A 21,712-nucleotide genomic window follows, 5' to 3' on the forward strand; every position below is an offset into this window, starting at 1 on the left:
ATCACTTCTTTATTATCCCGTTGCCTGTAATACAATTCTAATAGAGTATATAATTGGCTAGCATGTTGTGCTGTTACAGTGCAGTGCGGAAGGCCATTCCATATATTAATACACGAAGGAAAGCACGGGTATTTAAAACCATCAAGGCGTGTTTCCTAAGGCTGTACACTAGCACTGTGGCTTAAACGCGCGCTGCGTTTTAATGGGGGGAATGTATGTTTCTTTATTTATACTTGTTTGATTTCTGGTCATGTGGAAAAAAGAATTTCATTCGTTTATTTCATTCGTTGTTGGTTGTCCGAAAGGTTAAAAACTTACTTCTTGGAATTGCGTAATTACCTGAACAATGTCCAGCCATGCTAGCACTTGATATTATTGTTTATTGACAGATTAATTTAGAAAGCATTGAATATTATAGGCGCGGAAATAAATGGCCTTCCGTTTAGCATTTGGAGCACATATTCCTCTACGAAGGCTACACACTCTCATGTGTGTCGGTTCCCAAAGCTATGAAAAACCAGAAGTATAACAGGTATGTGCTAGTAGCAAGGAATAAATTACTTGAGGCAACGCGCAGAAAGGCAAGTAGGACAACAGAAGTGAACAAAGACACAACGCTCCACCTTTGTTGTCCTACATGCCTTTATGCGGTTTGCCTGAAGTTAGGCACCACTAACTAGCCCACCTGTCTGTTTTCTTGAAGAAATCAATTACTGCACTCTGTATGTGTCACCAAATGAGCATCTGTGGGCTTTCTTTGTGAACTGAGTGCATTGCGTATGTAGACTGCTACTCTTCTGAGAGACTGATGTTGCAATTGCGCTGAATCACCCCGTTGGCGAGACGTTTCACCTTTGCTTACGCAACAAAAACCCACATAATTAACTTCAATAAATTAACGTTGTCTGAGCCACCAGCGGGTTAACATCGCCTGGTTATGCTCAGCATACCCTATTTTCAACTAGCACAGCCACAACAAATACAGATAGCACACTCAGGCCTGCGCGATGTAGAACAAGCTCACAAACCATCGACGCCATATCTTTCTGCGACTCGCCGTGGTTGCTCAGTGGCTATAGTGTTAGCCTGCTGAGGTCGCCGGATTGAATCCTGACCACGGCGGCCGCATTTCGAAGTGGGCGAAATGCGAAAACAGCCGTGTATTTAGGTGCATGTTAAAGAACCCCTGGTGGTCTAAATTTCCAGAGTCCTCCACTACGGCGCGCCTCATAATCAGAGAGGGGTTTTGGCACGTAAAACCCCATAATTTAATTTTACTTTTCTGCGAGTTCTTCTCAGTATGCAGTCGTGTTTTCAGCGGCGGAACCTTTCGTACCGCAACCATTTTCACGAACAAATGAAAGCAGGAGGTTATGGCAACTGTCCCCCTTGTACTTCATACGATGGCGAAAACAGCAGAGTGAATCAGCTCATAGCGAGAGCACAGGGAAAGCTGACTCTACTTACCTGTTGGGGCTACATACTCGCAACTGCTATGAAGGTTTCGAAGTTGGTTCTTTTTCATCCACATTTGATTAAGGCTTGTAAAACACAAATGTATGAGGTGCGGAGTGGGAAACAGTGCATTTTGTTTAATGACAGCAACCACTCGGCATGCTGGGCGTGAAACGTAATTTACGACTGTAGAGAAATCACACAAAACTGGATCCAATGACTGAGATACGAGTACTGAGTACGAGTACTGAGTACTGAGATACGACTATGCACGACGCATGATTGTTCGCTAGCAAAGAACCGCGGCAAGTGCGAAGCAGTTTCATTTCTGCATTGCTAGCGGTTAGCGAAGACACCACTGGAATCTGTGCGCAACAGAACAAAGCATGCGCCACTCGTCAGGTGAGAAGAACTACCTGCTTCATTTAAACCGAGCCAGAGAGTGCCACATCAGTTTGCAGAATCGTTGCCTCTGGTTATAAAAAAAATTAAAGGGTTTTACCTGCCAAGACTATTTTCTAATTTAGACAACCTGGACTTCCCTAACGTGCTCCTAAATCTATGTACGCGTGTGTTTCCGCATCTCGGACACATGTAAACGCGGCCGCCATGACACGGATTCGATGCCGCGACCCCGTGTTCAGCAGCCCAACATCATAGATCTGGTAATAATACGCTAGTTAGGGCTACCTTAGTTTCTATACCTCCTGCGTTTCTGCGAGCGCTTACACGAGCAACAATTTCTTCCCAGCAAGATGCGCACTCCACTTTGAGAGCAGTATGAAAGAAAACTGGCGATAATATCCGATAACCGTACTTTTTTTCGTAGTATGCGAGCTTTATTAAATGATTTGGCAGATAGATAGCATGGGTAATCGGGGCGCCTCTGCTGCCATTCCAAAATTTGTGCATTAGGGTACAGCTAGTGGCGGGCTCAAACGTCTCGTTTTTTTCCAGATATGCGGTATCATTTTTCTCGAAACACCGAAGTGACGAAAGTTTTATTAGTTTCCATTCTTTTTTTTTGGGCATTGAGCGCGCATGCGCGGGGATTCAACAACGTGCAGTCGACAATACACGCCAGTTACAGGACATCGAGACATCAGCCATGGCTGAAGAAAGCAGCAACGAATGCATGCCTCTTGACTTAAGCATGAAGGCCAAAGCAACACCAAGTACTGCCCATGACGGTACCCAGGGCGCTTCATCTACATTGGGCGCCTACAGAACGTGAGCTTTACCACTTGTCATTTTTTTCATTGAACACTGTTACCCTTAGACACGACCCATATAATAGCCTTTAACATGTGTACACTTGTTCCCACCTAAAATGGGTCTTTTTTACAGCCAGCTTGAGCTTTGAAATCGAAGGCATTCTTAGGTCAAGATGCGTCTACGCAAGGGCGGTGCGAAAATATTGCCACGTTTAGCGCAAAGTAAGCTACTTAGCGCTCAGGAGAAGATTTTTCAGAACACGAAGCGAACGTATACTTAAAGAAGAAAATACTTTTCATTGATGTATAAGTCTTGTACTCAACATACGCGATGGGGTGCTATAGCTTGAAGTCCCGGGTAGAAATTAAATACAATTTCACCTCTTTTTTTCTAGTCACAGCTAGCAACTGTCTGACGACTTTTTTTATTATTTGTAGGATTTCTGACGACGCCTTGCGCTATCCGAGGAACACGCAGCACACGCCCACGACCAAAGAGATTTGCAACGTCGACGGTACGTAGGCAATTGTCACTCGCCTTTTCCGCAAACACGGCAAATAGCCCCAATGGTTACAATGGCAGCGGTACATTTATTGCGTATAAAGATGCATTTGACTAGCATTGCGAAGACGGTTTCCGCATGATCTGATAATATCCGCATTCATATATAACCTATTCAGCAGAAGTTTTCAATGAATGTGTTCTTGTATCGGGGCGCCGATAAAGCACGCTCCTAGAGGATGAGGGCAGAAGCAGAGACTGTACATTCCATGCAATGATTAATTCACTCGTAAATGGAATCATCGCATGACTCGTCGGTTTACAATTTTATTCGCCAAGCATACTCTCGGTGGGTTTGACTTACTAACATCGGGACAATGTGTTCCTTAAACCGATCACGCTGGTTTACAAAGCAAGTGCCTTGATTCGAATTACGTGGGTAATGTGCAATTATTTGGACGTTTCAAATGTTTTAACAGTGCTGGTACCTTTTAGGCAGAGTGTGAAAATACCTCATCAATATTATGTTACGAGCAGCAGACATATCTCGCTGCGGCCGAATGTAGACGCTACAGCGTGCAATTTGGGGCATGCACCCAAAACAGCTTATATTGAAACTCTTCGTTATCTCATACGAAGCAATCCACAGCCGCAGCATAAGCAATACTAAATGTATAATGAAAATGCAATGCAAGGAGATAGAAAATTGTTGGGTAGTTGTTTGCGCTCTGTTGCAACAAATCTTTACCAAGTAGCTAAGCTATGGGCATCTCAAGCGTAAACACTATTCGTAGTGACAGAGTAACAATCACTTTACCGAACGATTGCCAATCAGTGGGCCACTACTTCAAAATCATAAAGCTTTGTTAAGAAGAAAATCTACGCAATGCTAAAACACCGGTATTCCAAATTGAATGTACTTTTTTTGTAAGGTGATTAGCTTTCCTTGGATACGTCATCCATTATTCGTACTGCCAGTATCCGCACAACCTATTTCGCAGGCGACACGAATGGTGCGACTTTAATGGTGTGACTAATAAAGTTGAGAATTCCAGACAATAAAATTGAGTTCTTTAATTTACGCCTTTGCTACCACACTGTAGTTTATTCGATGTCAAAGATGCAACTAGAATCTTTAGTTCGGGTGGTTGGGAATCCGCGTTTAATGTTTTCTTAGGCGTACGAAGGCATAGGCACTAAGACATGTGGGTGCAATGATGCCATAAACTCTCTTAGCCAACTCAACCCTCCTCCCCCACTAATATTGTAAACAAAAGTGCATCCAAAAATTCGACCTGTCCATGGAGTTTGAATTCTAATTGCAATAGCGTAGATGGTCATCCTGAGAGTTTTATGCCGTAATTTTCGCCTCTTAGGTCTCTCGCGTGTTCCTTTCAGTTTCACGCAATTGCTGCGCCGTTATACAGGATACGTGCACCTAGCTACGATACTTGCAGCGCTATCCATATAGTCAACACTTTAACGTACTTCGAGCCTTTCCGTTCCATAGTTTAGTTACATATTGCCCCGTGAATTAACACTTCCGCATTTCCTTCCAATCTAATGCACTTTCTGCAATACGACTCTTATATATGCGCCGTGAGTTATCTTTTTGAAAGCTGTTCTATAGTCTATTGATGAGCTACACAAGAACATTGTTAAGTACAGCCGTTTTAGCGCTCGTAATGAGCTGGGAAACGTGCAGTACTTACAACCGGTACTTACAACCGGTACTTATGTGCTTCTCCATTCAAGACTCGCCAAAAGGGGTTCAGATAACCATTTTCTGAAAGGCGAGTACGTATTTCGATTACGCACCTACGTCATAGAAAGCCAATAAATTAAGGGCATACTTCAAAGAACAATGTCAAATCCATCGGTAGAAATGCGTCTTCTAAATTTGCATTGTATTCGCCGGCGTCTCGCTATGCCTGCTGCTCGCAAAAAATGAATAATAAGTAATAACTTCGTGAGGCATCTAATGTGCTTATTACTGGACAGCACGGCAAATATATTGGGTCAAAGGTTTCACGCGCAAGGTACTGAGATGTTGTTTTCGTATTTACCACACTCGTGTTCTGCCCGTGGTTTGAGATAAAGCGTGATAAGCGTCAGAAGAATCCAACACTACACAATCTTGATCGTGCACGGCTCACCCATCGCCACGAAGTTCTTGCATGCATTCAAGACACAGATAAAGCACTGCGTATGGAAGCATGGAAGCATGGAAGCATGGTAGTATGGAAGTGTGGAAGTAAAGATTGTCGACCGCTAAAAGCTTCTTGCCTTCCCCCATAAGTATGGAATATCCATTCCGAAGAATTGCCCTTGCACAACGGCGAATGAACACCTTTACTATACTTTTATGCCGTATAGGTGTCACTGACAATGGCGGCACACGTTACCAGCAACTGGACTCCATCAGGAGCATCAATAACGTGAGGCCCAGCACAGGTCACGCTGGCATGGAGGAAGAATCAGCCAAGTCTGAAGACGGCGCCACGTAAGTTCACATTTAGAAAAACTTTCTTTGAATGCAACTCAGAGATGACAGGAATGGCTACCCATGTAATAATATGCCCCTACTCGGTAATTTCTCCTTGAAAGGCCTAGTTCTGATGTCTCAAACAGGTACTGCATCAGCAGTTTTGAGCATTCGGCCGAAGCGGCTGGCCTTGACTAACTTTACGGTTCCAACAGCGCGACCGTACATCACACGGAAATGTGCACACCCGATGCCTCAACCACGAAGCTATACAGGCTCACCCGATTTTCCATCCTGTTAACATGCCGCAATTTGCGGTAGACTTGCAGGTTTGCTGCCAATTATGGAATATGTAAAGATTGTGAAGGTAATATGCTCATCCGAGTCGAGGCTCATAAAATGAAACAGGGTTTACCTGTTTTTCTGTAAAATTACTACGAGAATTAAGCTTGCACTGACACACTTGCACGAGGGCTAAATGTCCCGATGACTTAAATGCCAAATATTAACTGGTGTTTAGACAATGTGCTGTCGGGGTAAACCAAAACCTTTACCTCAGGGTCTACTACCTAGGTACATTTGGAGAGAAATGCATGTGCTCGGCAACACCCTGTACGAGTATTCAAGCTTGTGGAATTTAAAGGCATGTCATAATATTGGAACCGAAGCTGTTACATATTAGATTAGTCATATACTTAAGAAGGCGTTGAGAAATTCAAGGAACAAAGTTACATCTTTGTGAACGTATAATGGTTTCCAGCAAGTATGAAAGCGAGCACAAGTAGAAACAGAAAGGACAACGCTGGACTTGCAACTGAAGTTTTTTGTGAAAGCGTTCCACAAATCACCGCTACGCATGTGTATACACCCAAGAACGATGACAAGGTTTGTAGTGAATTATCAAAAAAAGTTGTACACGTACACAAAAGCGAAATCACACCCCTTCCCGACAAAGGCAACAACACGTGGATTGACATCATAAATTTCGAAATTGCAGTTGTTTATCATTGATTTGAACCGAAGGATCACTCACACAAGTATGCGTGCCCAACTTTTTCATGTGGAACGCTTCGCTAATTTCTCTTTCCAGTTTGCAATGTTCTCTACCCACTATCGATAAACTATGAATAAAAGGTCGGCATTCGTGCTTCTCGCAATGCAATGGCAAGTTCTCTCCTGTACCTGTACGTAGCAAATAGCGATGGTCACGCATGCGGTCAACTCAACAATAGATCATATTCACACAATCAATCAGGTCATAGAGAAATGTGCGGAATATAACCAACCCTTATATATAGCTTTCATTGATTACGAGAAAGCGTTTGATTCTGTCGAAACCTCAGCAGTCATGGAGGCATTACGGAATCAGGGTGTAGACGAGCCGTATGTAAAAATACTGAAAGATATCTATAGCGGCTCCACAGCCACCATAGTCCTCCAGAAAGCAAGCAACAAAATCCCAATAAAGAAAGGTGTCAGGCAGGGAGATACGATATCTCCAATGCTATTCACAGCGTGTTTACAGGAGATATTCAGAGAGCTGGATTGGGAAGAATTGGGGATAAAAGTTAATGGAGAATACCTTATTAACTTGCGATTCGCTGATCATATTGCCTTGCTTAGTAACTCAGGGGACCAATTGCAATGCATGCTCACTGACCTGGAGAGGCAAAGCAGAAAAGTGGGTCTAAAAATTAATCTGCAGAAAACTAAAGTAATGCTTAACAGTCTCGGAAGAGAACAGCAATTTACAATAGGCAGCGAGGCACTGGAAGTCGTAAGGGAGTACATCTACTTAGGGCAGGTAGTGACGGCGGATCCGGATCATGAGACGGAAATAATCAGAAGAATAAGAATGGGCTGGGGTGCATTTGGCAGGCATTCACAGATCATGAACAGCAGGTTGCCATTATCCCTTAAGAGAAAAGTACATAATAGCTGTGTCTTACCAGTACTCACCTACGGGGCAGAAACCTGGAGGCTTACGAAAAGGGTTCTACTCAAATTGAGGACGACGCAACGAGCTATGGAAAGAAGAATGATAGGTGTAACGTTAAGGGATATGAAAAGAGCAGATTGGGTGAGGGAACAAACGCGAGTTAATGACATCTTAGTTGAAATCAAGAAAGAGAAATGGGCATGGGCAGGACATGTAATGAGGAGGGAAGATAACCGATGGTCATTAAGGGTTACGGATTGGATCCCAAGGGAAGGGAAGCGTAGCAGGGGGCGGCAGAAAGTTAGGTGGGCGGATGAGATTAACAAGTTTGCAGGCAGGGCATGGCCAAAATTAGTACATGACCGGGGTTGTTGGAGAAGTATGGGAGAGGCCTTTGCCCTGCAGTGGGCGTAACCAGGCTGATGATGATGATGATGATGACGCATGCGGTCATTATTGCAATGACCTGTCCGGCCGATATTTCACTGTCCGCATGAGAGAGGTATGCGATACAAAACCGAAGATGCAAAGTTTTTCTGAAAATAAGTGATGTGCTTTTTTTCACAGCCACTAGTCTCATCTTTCTTCCTTACTGTCTTACTTAGCATCACTCACAGACATTTGTACTCTCCTTCGCCTGTTTCATGTAGAATATACATGATGCATGAGATAATGAAATGCTTCCGTTATGCTTGCATCTCGAACGAGAAAGTTTTTAATTTACTGTTCAGCATCACAGGCCACTGATAGCACCAGTATTCAATTTCTGACAATAAACAGCCCAAATCGAGCGCTAAATACCAATGCAGGAACTTAGCGCTCATGTTGAGCGAGTCACCTTACCATTATGGTACGCTTTACTTTGCCAAACTATCATTGGGTCAAAACCTGTTTTTGCCATCCCACAAGAAAGTCGGCCATCTTGAGTTAAATTGTCCATATCCTTGCAGGAATGCTACTGAAACCGGAGGAAGAGAACAGCAAGGGTCCTGCGGTGCTAGTAGAAAGGTTTCCAGCAGAAGGCATGCCTCACACAGGCAACCCAACGAACCTACGGGAGGCACAGGGCCCATGTTCAGAGCACGCGATCGATCGCCTGTCGACAAGTCGAACCACAAATGCGAAACATGTGGTAAATTGCTAAGTAGCGCTGCTACTCTAACCGTACATCACCGGACGCATACAGGAGAAAGACCCTACAAATGCGAAATATGTCATAAATCGTTCGCGCGCAGTGACAGTTTCCATAGGCATCAACTAATTCACACGGGATTGAAACCCCATATCTGCCAATATTGTACTAGACCATTCAAAAGGAAAGCGGACCTTAAAGCTCATCTTATGTCGCACAGTGACGACAGACCTTTTATTTGCGACATATGTAATCAGTCATTTAAGTATAACTTCTCTTTGAGCAGACACCGCAAAAAAAGTCACCAGGGTAAATAGCCGTACGATTCCTAGCAGCGTGGATTTCGGTTTGCAATAAAAGAAAACCTCGACGCACATCTCTGCAAGAATATTTGGTGCGAATTGTGTGGAGTTTCGTTTAGACATGCAGCTCAACTGGTTGCAGATCACGTGACGCATACGGGTGGGCAGTGACTAGTGCAGTGTGACTAGGGCAGTGTGACTAGTGCACAAGGGAAGTAGATCACCTACGTGTTTTGCATAGGAATGGGACCATGAAGCAGAAAAATAACGCTGACATTCTCCCACACTGACCAGAAACTAACCGAACGTATCGTGTCTTCGCATGCTTAAAGGGCTGAGTGAAATGCGAGACGTAAAGGATGCCACTAGATTTTTCTAAATTACGTGACAAAACGTCGTCTCCGCCAGAATTTGGTATGCTTCAATGTCGAGGTATACTGCAGATCCTGTGTAGAGCTCACTGCTTGCAAAACTATGTTGTTCGCCAACGTAGCTTTAGCCAACTCATTTCTAGAAAAACCATATTGCGCTGCAGCTTTGTGTTGGCGTAACTGGAAGGTTGAATGTTCGCACAGGATCCTTGAAACCTCGTGTAGTTTTGTGCAAGCGTTTTTACAGTGTACTAGTAATCAAGGTTTAGCTAACCGTGCTTTCAGGATTCTGCAGTGCGAATGGAAGGGTGTACTTCACATGAGGAACCCATTAAAATAGGAGGCACTGCATTCTTGTCAACTAAAACTAATCTCTAAATATTAAGGTCCTTCGGCCTTGCTCCCTTTCTGGGACATATTTTACAATACATGGACACAGCCATGGGAAAATTTGCTTCACTTACAAATTATTCAATGTGCGTGATGTTTTGGTTCTCTCTGGCTCTTGTACTCTTAACGAAAATTTTTATTCTTTATCATACTGCTGACAAATGGGAGACTTTATTCGACTCAAATCATTTGGAACCTATCTATACATCTTCTTCCAGAGTGAATATTTAAAGTATTGTGGTGATGAGGTGTAACCTCCATCAGTTTCAATGTACAGTTTCTTATTCACTCGGAAGTCATCTCTTTTGACTTTCCCTGCGCTCTAACGACAGCAGGGGAATTTTTTAGCATGATCTGACAAACGTGTCCCTGCGAGCAATGATAGGACAACTCAGAGAGCTTTTAGTTAATTATTGACCCGCGTACTTCTTTCTTCAATGTACGCGTCTCACCGAATAACAAATGTTAAGTTACAGCTCATGGCATGAGACACCAGCATGTATCAGAACATTCTGCAATAGTGGAGCGTTTTGTAATCAAATTGCACGCGTAAGTCGAATACAGTTGTGCATTCTGGAAGACATGCGAGCGCCAATGATAAGGCTGGAATCTATTACGAAAAAAAAAGTGAGAATAGCCGATACTCGTTAATGGCAAATCATTTGTTCAACGATCAAATCACGTGCCCGGCACTTAGTTAAGTTATTAGCATACACTACGCTTGTTCGTTCAAAGGTAGAGTACGCATCCATTATTTAAAATCCGCATCAGACCTATCTGATTGATCAACTCGAAGCATTACAAAATAAAGCAGCAAGGTATATCACAAAAAAATACTCGCGAAACTACACTGTTACGGACATCAAGGAATCACTTTCATTGCCCTCTCTTCAAAACCGCCGACTAATAACTTTGTTATCACATTTTCACGCGCTTTATCGTAGTAGATCCGCGTTCCGCGAATCTTGCATCAATGCAGCTCATACTATTTTTCAGCGTTTTGATCACCGATTTAAAGTGCAACCCCTTTTTGCTCGCACTAATCTGTACCGTCATTCACCATTACTTTTGGCAATATATCATTGGAATAGACTACCGAGGGACATTGTATCTGCCATTAACCATGATGTTTTTGTTAACAAGTTGAAGGTTTTCCTAAATGTGTGGTTATTTCTGTAATGAGTGCCTACTTGCGTATGTTATTCTTTCTATAAATAATTATGTCACTGTCCCTGTATCTTACCAATGTACTTTTTCTACACGTTTTGTAATTGTAACTGGCTCCCCCCCCCCCTTATGTAATGCCCGAATGGGCCTTTAGGGTATATGAATGAATATCGTTCTGCCCCACTGTAACTTGTTTTCTTGGTTCAGAAGTACGCCCAATAAAGATTCTTTCATGACTAACGGTTCTTCTGACTGTGTTGTTCACCGTCACTACAACGTGACATCTGGTAGAGGTGCTTCATGGAAACAGAATCAACCCTACCATAGAAATAACGTGAACGTCGTTAGGGGCGAGGGAGATAGCCGCAGGCTATGACTACCGCCCGAGTACTTGACCTCTGCTCGAGAAGACTAGGAACCTGGTGGCCCAGATAACTGGCATATTGAGAGTGCCCGTGTCACCTGCAGCGACGTGAGCTACAGGTGACACGGGCACTCATTCACGGATCACTGTTTGGAAATCTGAGAAGCTGGCCAGAAACCTACTCAAGAACCGCTATGTTTAACAATTGAAAGCGTGAAAAGCAGCCCTTTCACAGCTTAAGTTTTTACACCATTTCACCAATTACATTTCTACAAACATTCGCGAGCGTCATGCTTAAGGAGCGGGCCTAAGTTTAATGAGAGCACCGTGATTTCTGAGCAGAAATCAACCCTTAATTCAGCCACGTCGATCCGCACATGGCAGAGATTAGAGTTTTTCCTCATCTGCGGTTTTGAAGCAAGTGATTTACGTCGGATAAGTAAACCGCCCAAGACCATTGCGAAATTCCTAGCGGAAGCAACGGGCATTGCAAAGACTTTGGAAAAGCGCATTCGCAACATTGTTGACTAGTGCCCTCGCCGAGGTGAAAAATTCAAGCATTAGGCTCCGACGAACTCCGAAAGACCACCAAAACATTTGCACGCGAAGGACTACTTTAAATGTTCTCTTCGACGCAGCCTTAAGTCGCCTTAATTGTTGACGTCGTCTGCGAGGAGTTCCAGCAGCCATGCGCGGTTACTGAATTGCCGCAGCTGAAGACTGGAGTGATGGCCTACGTCACCGTCTTCAGGCGTCTCGGTCCCCCTTCACGCCCGCATCTTAGAACTGCTCGCTCTGCTCAAACTGCGGTAAAAGCCGGACACGTCAATTGCCTATACCCATACCATGAGATGCTACTGAAAGGTTGTGCAGTCAACTGTTTGCGTTCACAGGAAGACGAACAGCCGCGTAAAATTGCTCACTGTTTCGCTTCAACTGAATGGAAACACCAACGACTTTCTCGATCGCTGTCGCGAAGGCACTGCCTCTCACTGGAGCACCGAGGATAAAACTGTGGCTATACGTGGCCGATATGTGGGTCCGTATCCGTTAAACCAAACACAGCAGCTTGCGGTGGTGCGGTTTCTGTTTACTGAAGTGTCGAAGGTCCTCCGCCGCCAACACAAAATCAGTCTTCACGACGAAGGAACGACGCGCTGCAATTGCTACGAAGCTTCGAAGAAAAAAACCACGCTTCTTAAAGGATACCTGACGACGCCCCGAAGCAGTGGGAAAGTGTAACGGAGCCATAGTGAGACACCTCGAAATAACTAAGGTAAGACTATGAACCATCAACATCGACGGTGTCGCCAGGCAGTGGCGGCATTAGTGGACAGAGGACCTGACTACTCCGTCATTTATGAATCCTTAACCGCACAGTCAATGACAGTTATGTCTACATGGCAAGGAACCGCAGTCCTAGCATCTGGAGGCCACCTGACAAGGACGACTGCAATGAGCACGTACGTCGAACGCAAGAGGTGCTAGCCACCCTTGCGTCGCAGAATCACCCTTGTGTCGCAGGATGAGGACAACTCGCCCGCCTGCGCATCAAGCACTAGCCAAGGATGGTCAGACAACGCTACAATCTTCGACCACGCTTCGTCGAATACCAGGCCGCGACTATGATTGGGTTTGCAGCCTTATAAGCTGACGTGGACTAAGTGAGAAGCTATGTTATTTCGGACTCTACATGAAAATAAAGGGAATGTGCGCATGGCCCGTAAGCCCGCAACATGCCCGTAAGCAGTCCAACTTTTCCTACAGTAAGCGGTTTTACCGTAGATAACAAACCATGATTACATTGCTTTAATTTTGCTTACTACGTGTTCTTTTGGTCTTCGCTATCATTTGGTGCTCGTTGCCCGGGTACGATACTTTTTTAGGTAGGCGCATTGACACGTGTGCTTTTTATCTTTTTGCGGCGAACGCGTTTCAGCGCCTAAAGTGTTATCACTCCGCGCATGACGTCTTTGCATGTATCACAACCTTCTGGGTCATCCTCACTGATTTTTTCTGCTGTTTAATTTATAGTGGAACCTTCTGCAATCCGATTGCAAACGTGACAAAAATAGTGTTCCACATAGTGTAAGGCGCTTGAGCCCATGCAATTAGTCTGAAATCTTCGACCGTGGCCACACCCGTCACTGGCACGAAAAGCTAATCGTGCATTACTGCAATACTGGTGGTACACCGGTTTCAGCGTCATCATCATCATCAGCCTGTTTACGCCCACTGCAGGGCAAAGGCCTCTCCCATACTTCTCCAACAACACCGGTTTAAGAGACCGTTTATAGTGTCCCTGTGCATAGTGTCCCTCCCACAAGTACTCTGTGCTTACTTTCTCCCTTTCTTCTTCTATCTATTCCCCTTTCCCCCACCCCCAGTGTAGGGTAGCAAACCGGATACTCTTCTGGTTGACCTCCCTGCCTTTTCTGTCCTTGCTTTCTTTCTCTCTCTTCGACTACGCAGTTGTAAATACCAGACTCGCTTGAGCCGCAGATGAGTTTTCCGACGGTTTAGGCATGTGTTCGCTGCTATCATTCAGCCCGAGTGTAACTTGTTTTGTGGGCATAGTTTCGCTGAATAAACTGGTGGTTTAGTCGTGGTTCATGCTACTGCGTTTTTCGTAGTCGTTTCAACATGGAAATGTCGAAGGCTAGACCACGTCCTAGTGAAACTTTCGTCGACAGTAAAAGAAAATTGTGCGTTGCTCTGTTATCGCAAACATCACGGACCAGCGAAGCTGAGCGAAGCTAAGGATACAGAAAAATTGATGCCGTGTTCTTCAGTGGGACGTTTCGGTTGGGACGGTGCGCCATTGCAGGCGCCTGCCGCTGCAGAAGCGATTTGTTGAGGCGCCATATGTATGGGTGTCGTCTGCCAGACGCTGCAACACCGACCCTTAACTCTGATGCATGCTAGCTCTGACGCCGTGTACCTGGTAGCTTTTTGAAGTACGCCGAAGCGAGGACAATAGTGATCTAAAGAAAGGGAGGACGCTTGATTCTGCAACCCGTGAGGGAGAACTGCGAAGCGTCGAACCAAACGAGCACTTGGTTTTTCGTTTTTGTTTTCTTTAAATCTGAGAGCAAAGACGTCACGCCACCTTTGTCCCCATCGCACCGCTCTTTCTCCCTCGCTAGACCCCACCGGTCCTCGCCGCGTCGCTATGCTGCGCAAAGCTATTTCTTATACTCTGCTTTCATTCTCTCTGAGCAAGTTCTCCCACAGCTTGGCGAAGCTGCGAACGTCAACAGAAAACCAGCGAGCCGGTAACAGCTACACTGTAAAAACCTCTTATTCAGGTGGACTGTATCTGTGTTGATTCGCATTAATTTCCTTGCCGATGTACAATCTGTACCAAACGAAACACGAGCAGCGGATCACGTGACCGAAGCATAACAGAAGGTAATGTGCGCGCCGTGGGATCAGTCATCACCATTGACAGGCTCGCGCATCGGGTTTTCCTGGATTATGCGACGGTGCTCACCCTATACCGCAGTATTTTTGCATCTGTTGTCTGGGATTTTCGTTTTCTCCCTTTGAAATAAGGAGAAAGAAAGCAGAAGACAAAATATCGCAGTATAAGGGGAGCATCATCGCCTGGTGAGATCAAACCGGATATTTCTGTCAATGCTAGTAATTGGCAATTTGTGCACACTAAACTTTGAGTTACGTTTTAGAAACGCACTCCGCCGTTCACGTCTCATTTGGCACGAATAGCAGAATACTTTAGCGCATTGTGACGAGAGACAATATGGAAGGAGGCAGACAAGAAAGGAAAGGAGGCGGTTACGTAGGCTTGTTACAATTTTTTGCACAATTCACGGAGATGTGGCAAGCATGTTTAATCTCAAGATAACGCACGAAACGGGGTTTTCCTTGGGTATGTGAATCACGTCGCCACTTAGAGGCGTTGATATCAAGATTTTTTTTCTAATCAACGCATTACAAGTAACGAGAAATGAGCATTGCTTGCCAATTGGCCCTCACTGGGTAGTAGGCGTTCCCAGACATGTGCTTTCCAGTTGTGCGATACAAGATAAAGGGGTGAGTAGCAGGCCGTCAGTTCACAAAAACTAAAACTATGGCAATTGCACATGCTCGCGAAATACCTCTAAGTGTAAATAAGAAGCGCCAGAAAATATGCATATTCCCTCGTCGCCGAATCATGTAAGGCAACCGCGAGGTGGCGCATACCCTCAGGACATCTTGAAAAGGTAGAATTATGAATAGTCAAAAGCCACCCAGTCGTCACATCTCGATAGTATTCAAGAAATAGAAAAAGTATTTTAATACATTATATATCAATATACATTCCACTCTGCTTACGTTACGCTGACATTCCCATGCAGTTGGGGGTCTTAGATTGAGGTCGGATCATTCGTTACCCTGCCGTGCGCGGCTTAGCCGTGCCCGAACGAAAGACGATTAGGACATTTAGGACGTTAAGGAGAGTGCCAAGGCCTTTTATTGTTCTTCGGAGGATGCCCTCTACGTTATTGGCTTGGATTTTTCATACACTCCGAGTGACCAATCCGACAAAATTCGGCATTCGCCTTTTCCTCTCCGTTTCTTCGATAGCGTTTTTTTTTTGTCACGTACTTCTTTTTAGTCGTAACAACTCCAAATTTTCAATTTGTTTGTACGGCTCACGTATGCATTGTTATATGTAAAGTCCTGCAACCTCTCATAGTCATTGCAATCCAAACACAATAGAAGGCTATGAGAACTCCATCTTCTCCTTCAATTCAGTAAATCTCCAAATAACTTCACGCACCGATGGAGGCTTACCAATTCTTCCACTCGGTAGAAAGACTTTCCACAGTTTCTATGTAGCAAACTGCGATACAACTCAAAAACCAAGCAAGAATACTTTCTCCTTTTGTTGCTGGCAATTCTTTGACTTACACCTTAGGCGGGAGCTATAAGGTGCTAAATATGCTCAGCGAATACCTCCTGCTCTTGTTTCGTGACAAACAAGAGTACGAGATGCTAACCAGTCTTGTGAAACTTGGAGGAATTCCGATCACCAGCTTATAACACTGATCCATAAAAAGCGCGCGCGGATAAATATTGCTTCAGTCGCCAGCTGACTTGAGCAAAACGTGGTGTGCAAAACCACCCCTCGGACTAGTGTGCTGACACACCCCATTGCAAGAACTTATCTGTGATCGTGACAACGCATCATAACCAGGATCACGTGCAAAATGAAAAAGAAGGAAAAGGTCGTCACCCTCAATGTCAACGAGTATACGTCACTTGAGTAAGCCCACAAAAGGCGTCCAGTTTTTCACTATATATAGGCAGCCTTTGCTGATAGGACTCGTAAACGGGAGTGGGGGGGTGGGGGGGTGGGGGGGTGTGCCGCACAGGCCAACTTCGCCTGCCTGGCCTCTGCGCAGCTTGCCGTCTGCGGCGATAGGTAAATCTTCACTCCCTACGATTGACCTGGGCGACTCCGGGACCGTCAGGCTACATGTCCTCCCATCACCAGGCGACGCCAGAGACAAGCGCGAATAGCCTGCAAGCGCGGGCACTCAGCGCCTCCTAGAAGACAAAGGGACACAAACTTGGAGCCATTGGTGCCGAATAACCGGCATAATTCTCGTGATCGGCCAAAAACAAAAAAGAACAAAGGATTATCGGGGAAGACAAGGGGTAGGGAACACAAACTTGAATTGTGCCTTAGCACATGGACCACTTTCCTTTGATAAGTACTAAAAAGGTGTTGCGGATAGTGCATTGCAATGGGAAGGATCTAATCAAAACTTTGATGAAATTGCAAAACTATTTGAACATTACCCTAAGGTATTTTTGAGTCCAGGAGAGGCTTTTAAAATCTGACCAATCAGCCTTCCGTGATCGGCCCTCTTCTGAAGATACCGTGACGACACCATGGCCTCATTGTCTGGTGTGGCAATAATTGTGCAGAGAAGTTTGTCACTTATATTCCACAACTTAACACACCCCTCCAGCCAGTGCCTGTAGAAGTTTTTTTAAATGACAGATTCATTACAATTCTTTCTATTTACCGTCAATCTAATTGCGTATTAATAAAACTAAGATTTTATGGCTGTGAGTGAATGCCCAATATTATGTAGCTAGACTGTCGGTGCGATGCGAAAGGTAAGCACATGGAACAAGTTCTTGTAACCTTTGGTAAATGTATAATAAAGAGGAGGCTATCTATTGTACAGTATCACCCAATTAGTATTGTTCTATTCATTCAGTGCTTGGCGTGTGTGGGCTTCTTTCCTACTTGGAAAGGAGTGTTATAAAATATTTTAGGCTATATGCACTTCACAATGACATCGAATTTGATGCAGCAGCGCGCCTGTCCTCGGCAAATTCATATGCCGAAGCTTGCTTCGGCCAATCGGCCGTACGTTAAAAAATCAACATGTCCAATTCGTTATTAGATAAGCAAAGTTAGCATGCATGACGCAATAGCATACTATAGAGAAAACATTATTGACGGTCCAGTTCACTTGGGTTAACGCAGACGGGTGACCGGAAGGCGAGCCCCACTGGAGCCTCCCTTCCTTAGCAGGCGGCCGGACATTGAGTCTTGGCAGCGTCGTCGGCCTGGCGAACTAGCCAGATTTGATCCTTCGGGCATTTTCTGAACAGCATGTCAGAGCTTGTTGACTTATTTCATCCCGTTATGTATCAACCCCCTTCACTGGTGCTGAATGTGAAGCAATTTACGAATATGGCGTCATCACTCCCTACGATAGCATCCTGGCTTCATCGTCCTCGGCTTGGCACGTGTTCTTCATTCGTAGAGTAGGACATGAATAAACACAGAAACATAGAAAACGCGTCTCACATGTCCAGGAGGAGTAGCATAAGTCAAAGCACTGGCCAAGTAGGCATTCACGAAGACTAAACCACATCGAAAGACACTTCAGGGTGAGTCCATGCAATTGTGGTCTTTTTGTTTGTAAAGTGAAGCTTTTTAGGCGAACCGTCCCGGACATTGTTGTTGATTGCAGCTGCTGCTGTGTTACCGCATGGGCGCGTGCTTCACGTCGCTTCGCACGCATGCGCAGTGCAGTTTGCACTACGCCACGAGCACAAGCATGAACCGAGAAAACAAAACAGTCAACCTTACACCTGTCATTGGAGTCTTATGCTTCTCCATGTACACACCTGTGCTTACACACCGCCAACTTGTATACTGGATGAGCATAATTTTCTTTCCCTTTACTTATCTTTAACGGCGTGTAGGCACAACAACATAGACTGCTTCCGATAAAGATTTGCTACAAGGGTAAAAACAAATCTTTAGCGAAGATCACTTTTGTAACCCTCGACCCGTATGTGCGTTCGCGGTGCCAAATACTTTCAAGTTTTATCTTACAACGGTGCGGAGGGCTTTAGCTTAAATTTTAAACTTAGTAATTTTAGTGGCAGAACATGAACCTAAATTAAGCGCCCCTATTTGAGGCATACACAGCTGAAAAATAGAAAACTTAATTTTCGTTTATATACTTCAGAGGACGGATGCTTTGCCTAAAAGGTAATCTCTTCCTGGAAAGGCGCATCATTTGACGAGGAGGTGAAAGGCGTCATCTAGCCAGTAAGGACGAAGTTTACTGGAAGGACAACGTTTTCAAGAGGTGTATTTTGTTGTTTCAGCTATCTTACAATGAATCAACATGAATATACAGCACCTTGCTATACAACCCGAGCAAGCTTGTCGCCATAGCGAACTCCTAAAACTGTCTCACCAAAGAGGGCATTTACTGAGGCAATGTTTGGTTCTTACCGCAAAACGGCCTCATTGAGCAATGCTCGCTAAATGTGCCTGTAGATTCACTTCGTGAGTCTCATGTACAGATTTCCCGCACGTAGTAAACTTCGATGCACTATCGGCTCTAATTGCCGCAAGAAATTCCTGCTCTTGTCCGCGATACGCGTGCACGTACTTTAACATTTTTCTTCCTACGGCAGCTGTGTCTGTCAAGCATTAAACTTGTACCGCAACGTACCATTGAGAAATTAGGTCATGTCTGCATGGTTCAGGTATCAAGATTTTGCCATTCCGTTCAGGATTGTCCCTCTGATATTATGGAGAAATTGTGATTGTCTAGTAGAATAACGTGGCTACGCAAACGCATGGGAAACGACCATTCTTTGCGCAAGATTTTTGCAATTCACGCAGCAGTGCCACATGGATGTCGATGCAAATTGAAGGCAGGGACTTTCGTACTAGAAGGAAATTCTGGCAGCCACAACCCATATTACTTTCTGGAGCGAAAACGGTGACCACTCTAACGTGGTGCCAGCTGGTCACATGTGCAGCAGAATTTACACATTGCTTGTTGTAGATGAATTATTTTATTATAGTGAAGTAACGTCACTTGCTCGTTCGTGGCATGTACCGTTTACGTTCGATAAATAATTTTCATTCCAGGGGGGCAAGAAGGCTGAAGAAGTGGCCATCACCCTGGCCACTCTACATCCCACCTGTCACACCATCATGTGGGACCCTCGCTCAGCCGTCACAAACTTCTGCAAAGAACGTACTTCCCCCAAAGGTCTTCGCATCCCGTGGCAGGCACCACACTCTACATACTGCATGATCTCCCTTACATGCATCCCGGCCCATGCAGGCCCTGTCCACCAACACCTCCCCAATCTCCCCCAGGTCACCCACTCCATTGCGCGAGGCCTAGTCAACTGCGCTGGAGTCACTGGACACGAGTTGGACACCAGAAACAATGTGACCACCTATAACGATCTTGTTAAGGTCATTTACTTTAGTCGCCGAACCTTCTCCCACGTCACGCCAAATTCAGCCGTACGAAGGACCTTGCCTCTGCTACAAATAAACACGTACCCTTCACCCGCCTGCCTTCGCCTTATATTCCCAGACGTTTACACTACCCTGAACTGCTGGTGCTGTGGTATTCACCCGGATACACTTCCGCATATGCTTTGGGAGTGCCTAGTACAGTAAACACATATTAACACCATGACTCTCTCGTCGAGGTTGCATGAGGCTCTGCGGAGCTTTACCCTCGACGACCAAATTTGGCGACCCAGCACGCCCGTGAGACGGTGGCGAGGCAAGCTCTCGACGTCCCCTTATGGCAGGCTTAGGCCTGGCCATCGTAAAGTGCTGGTCCTACAGTCAAATTTCACCCCCATACCCCCAGGGAGGCAAGAGGGTTCTGTGATGTTGGGGCCGCATGACTGCAAGCGGCCTAGGGGTGCTTACGGTTACGTTCCTCGAACTCGGTTGGGTGGAAAAGATTTTCGCGATGAGGCATTTTGGCAAGAAACCATCCTGTTGCATTACACGAAGGATCTCTGTACAACAAAAAACACCCTGAAGCGAGCAGAAGTGAGCCTGTGCTATAAGAGAGCACTGACGTCACTTATACGTGCCTTAGATGTCTAAGGCCAATTGGCGCTCGAATAGCTACATACCCAGGTCTAACCTCAATGTTGACTTCACAGATGTCGTCTTCACATTTAGCGGTGTAATTTGGCATAAAATAAAGGGGAAAAGTCTTTCTGAGTCACCCTCCGACAAACATCGTGTTGGCTTTGGTACATTCTATGTATCCACTACATGCGCCACGACTGCCAAGATCTCCCGGGGAAGCCTTAGCACTACTCCTGAAAGAAAGAAACAGTAATTATCCCATGTTCCTGTCTACAGCTTTTGGGAGGACGATGGCTTTACTTAAATTTCCTTTGATGATTGAGTGTCTGCGCAGCACAGGTCACTGAAGCGCCTTTTCTAGTGTTAGAATATTAGCACGTTAGCGTCGACATAGTGGCGCACTCTATCGTCTCTATTTTACAGGTGGGTTTTACGATTACCTTCGAGTTGCCCAAATGCCCAACGCTTTATCGGTTCTCTTTCATCCCTGGTGCAGAATGCGCATGCGCGATCATTCAACAAACTTTCGGCCTCAGAAAGACGCTAGTACTCCGGAGCATGAGCATCAGGCATGGCTGAACAAGGAAATGGAGGACACACGCCTCCCGCTTTTGCCTTCATGGACGAAGCAACCGCGGGTACAAACCGTGAAGGCGGCGAGTGTGCTTTAGGCACTTCCGACGATTACCCCCCGTGAGTATACCCACTTGTGAAAATTTTGTTGGATATTGTAAGCCGCAGAAACAACGTGGCACGCAGACTATAAAAGCTACGCAGTTGTTCCCACACCGAAGTGGGCGTTTTCGAGCAGAAGTTACAGGCAGCGTAGCTGCGGTGTTTATAGTCAGCGTAACGAAAAGTGCTCCTACAGGAGGCAAATTGTTTATCAGAGTGTATATATATATATATATATATATATATATATATATATATATATATATATAGATCGGGTTGGACTACCGCATCGAACACTTGTAGCAGTAGCACA

At 45.1% G+C, this 21,712-nt stretch overlaps 2 protein-coding genes and 1 long non-coding RNA gene across 5 annotated transcripts in view; 2 read left to right on the top strand and 1 right to left on the bottom strand.

The window, feature by feature from the left end:
• The window catches only part of LOC139046653 (zinc finger protein 625-like), a 272,993-nt gene that overhangs the window by 121,972 nt on the left and 129,309 nt on the right, over positions 1-21,712 (bottom strand). The gene's annotated exons all lie outside the window — the stretch shown is intronic.
• LOC139053066 (uncharacterized) lies at positions 2,548-10,166 on the top strand. Its single transcript, XR_011510190.1, has 4 exons — positions 2,548-2,685; positions 3,108-3,184; positions 5,548-5,674; positions 8,546-10,166. It is a non-coding gene; the product is annotated as an uncharacterized lncRNA (long non-coding RNA).
• Positions 21,174-21,712, top strand: part of LOC135919797 (zinc finger protein 85-like) — a 60,735-nt gene continuing 60,196 nt past the window's right edge. The window contains exon 1 of the mRNA XM_070530218.1: positions 21,174-21,417. Within this exon, the coding sequence (XP_070386319.1) occupies positions 21,296-21,417 (122 nt within the window). The 5' untranslated portion in view covers positions 21,174-21,295. The remainder of the gene's footprint in view (positions 21,418-21,712) is intronic.

Source organism: Dermacentor albipictus, unplaced genomic scaffold (genome assembly GCF_038994185.2).
Source record: "Dermacentor albipictus isolate Rhodes 1998 colony unplaced genomic scaffold, USDA_Dalb.pri_finalv2 scaffold_64, whole genome shotgun sequence".
In the NCBI taxonomy this organism is placed as follows: domain Eukaryota; kingdom Metazoa; phylum Arthropoda; class Arachnida; order Ixodida; family Ixodidae; genus Dermacentor; species Dermacentor albipictus.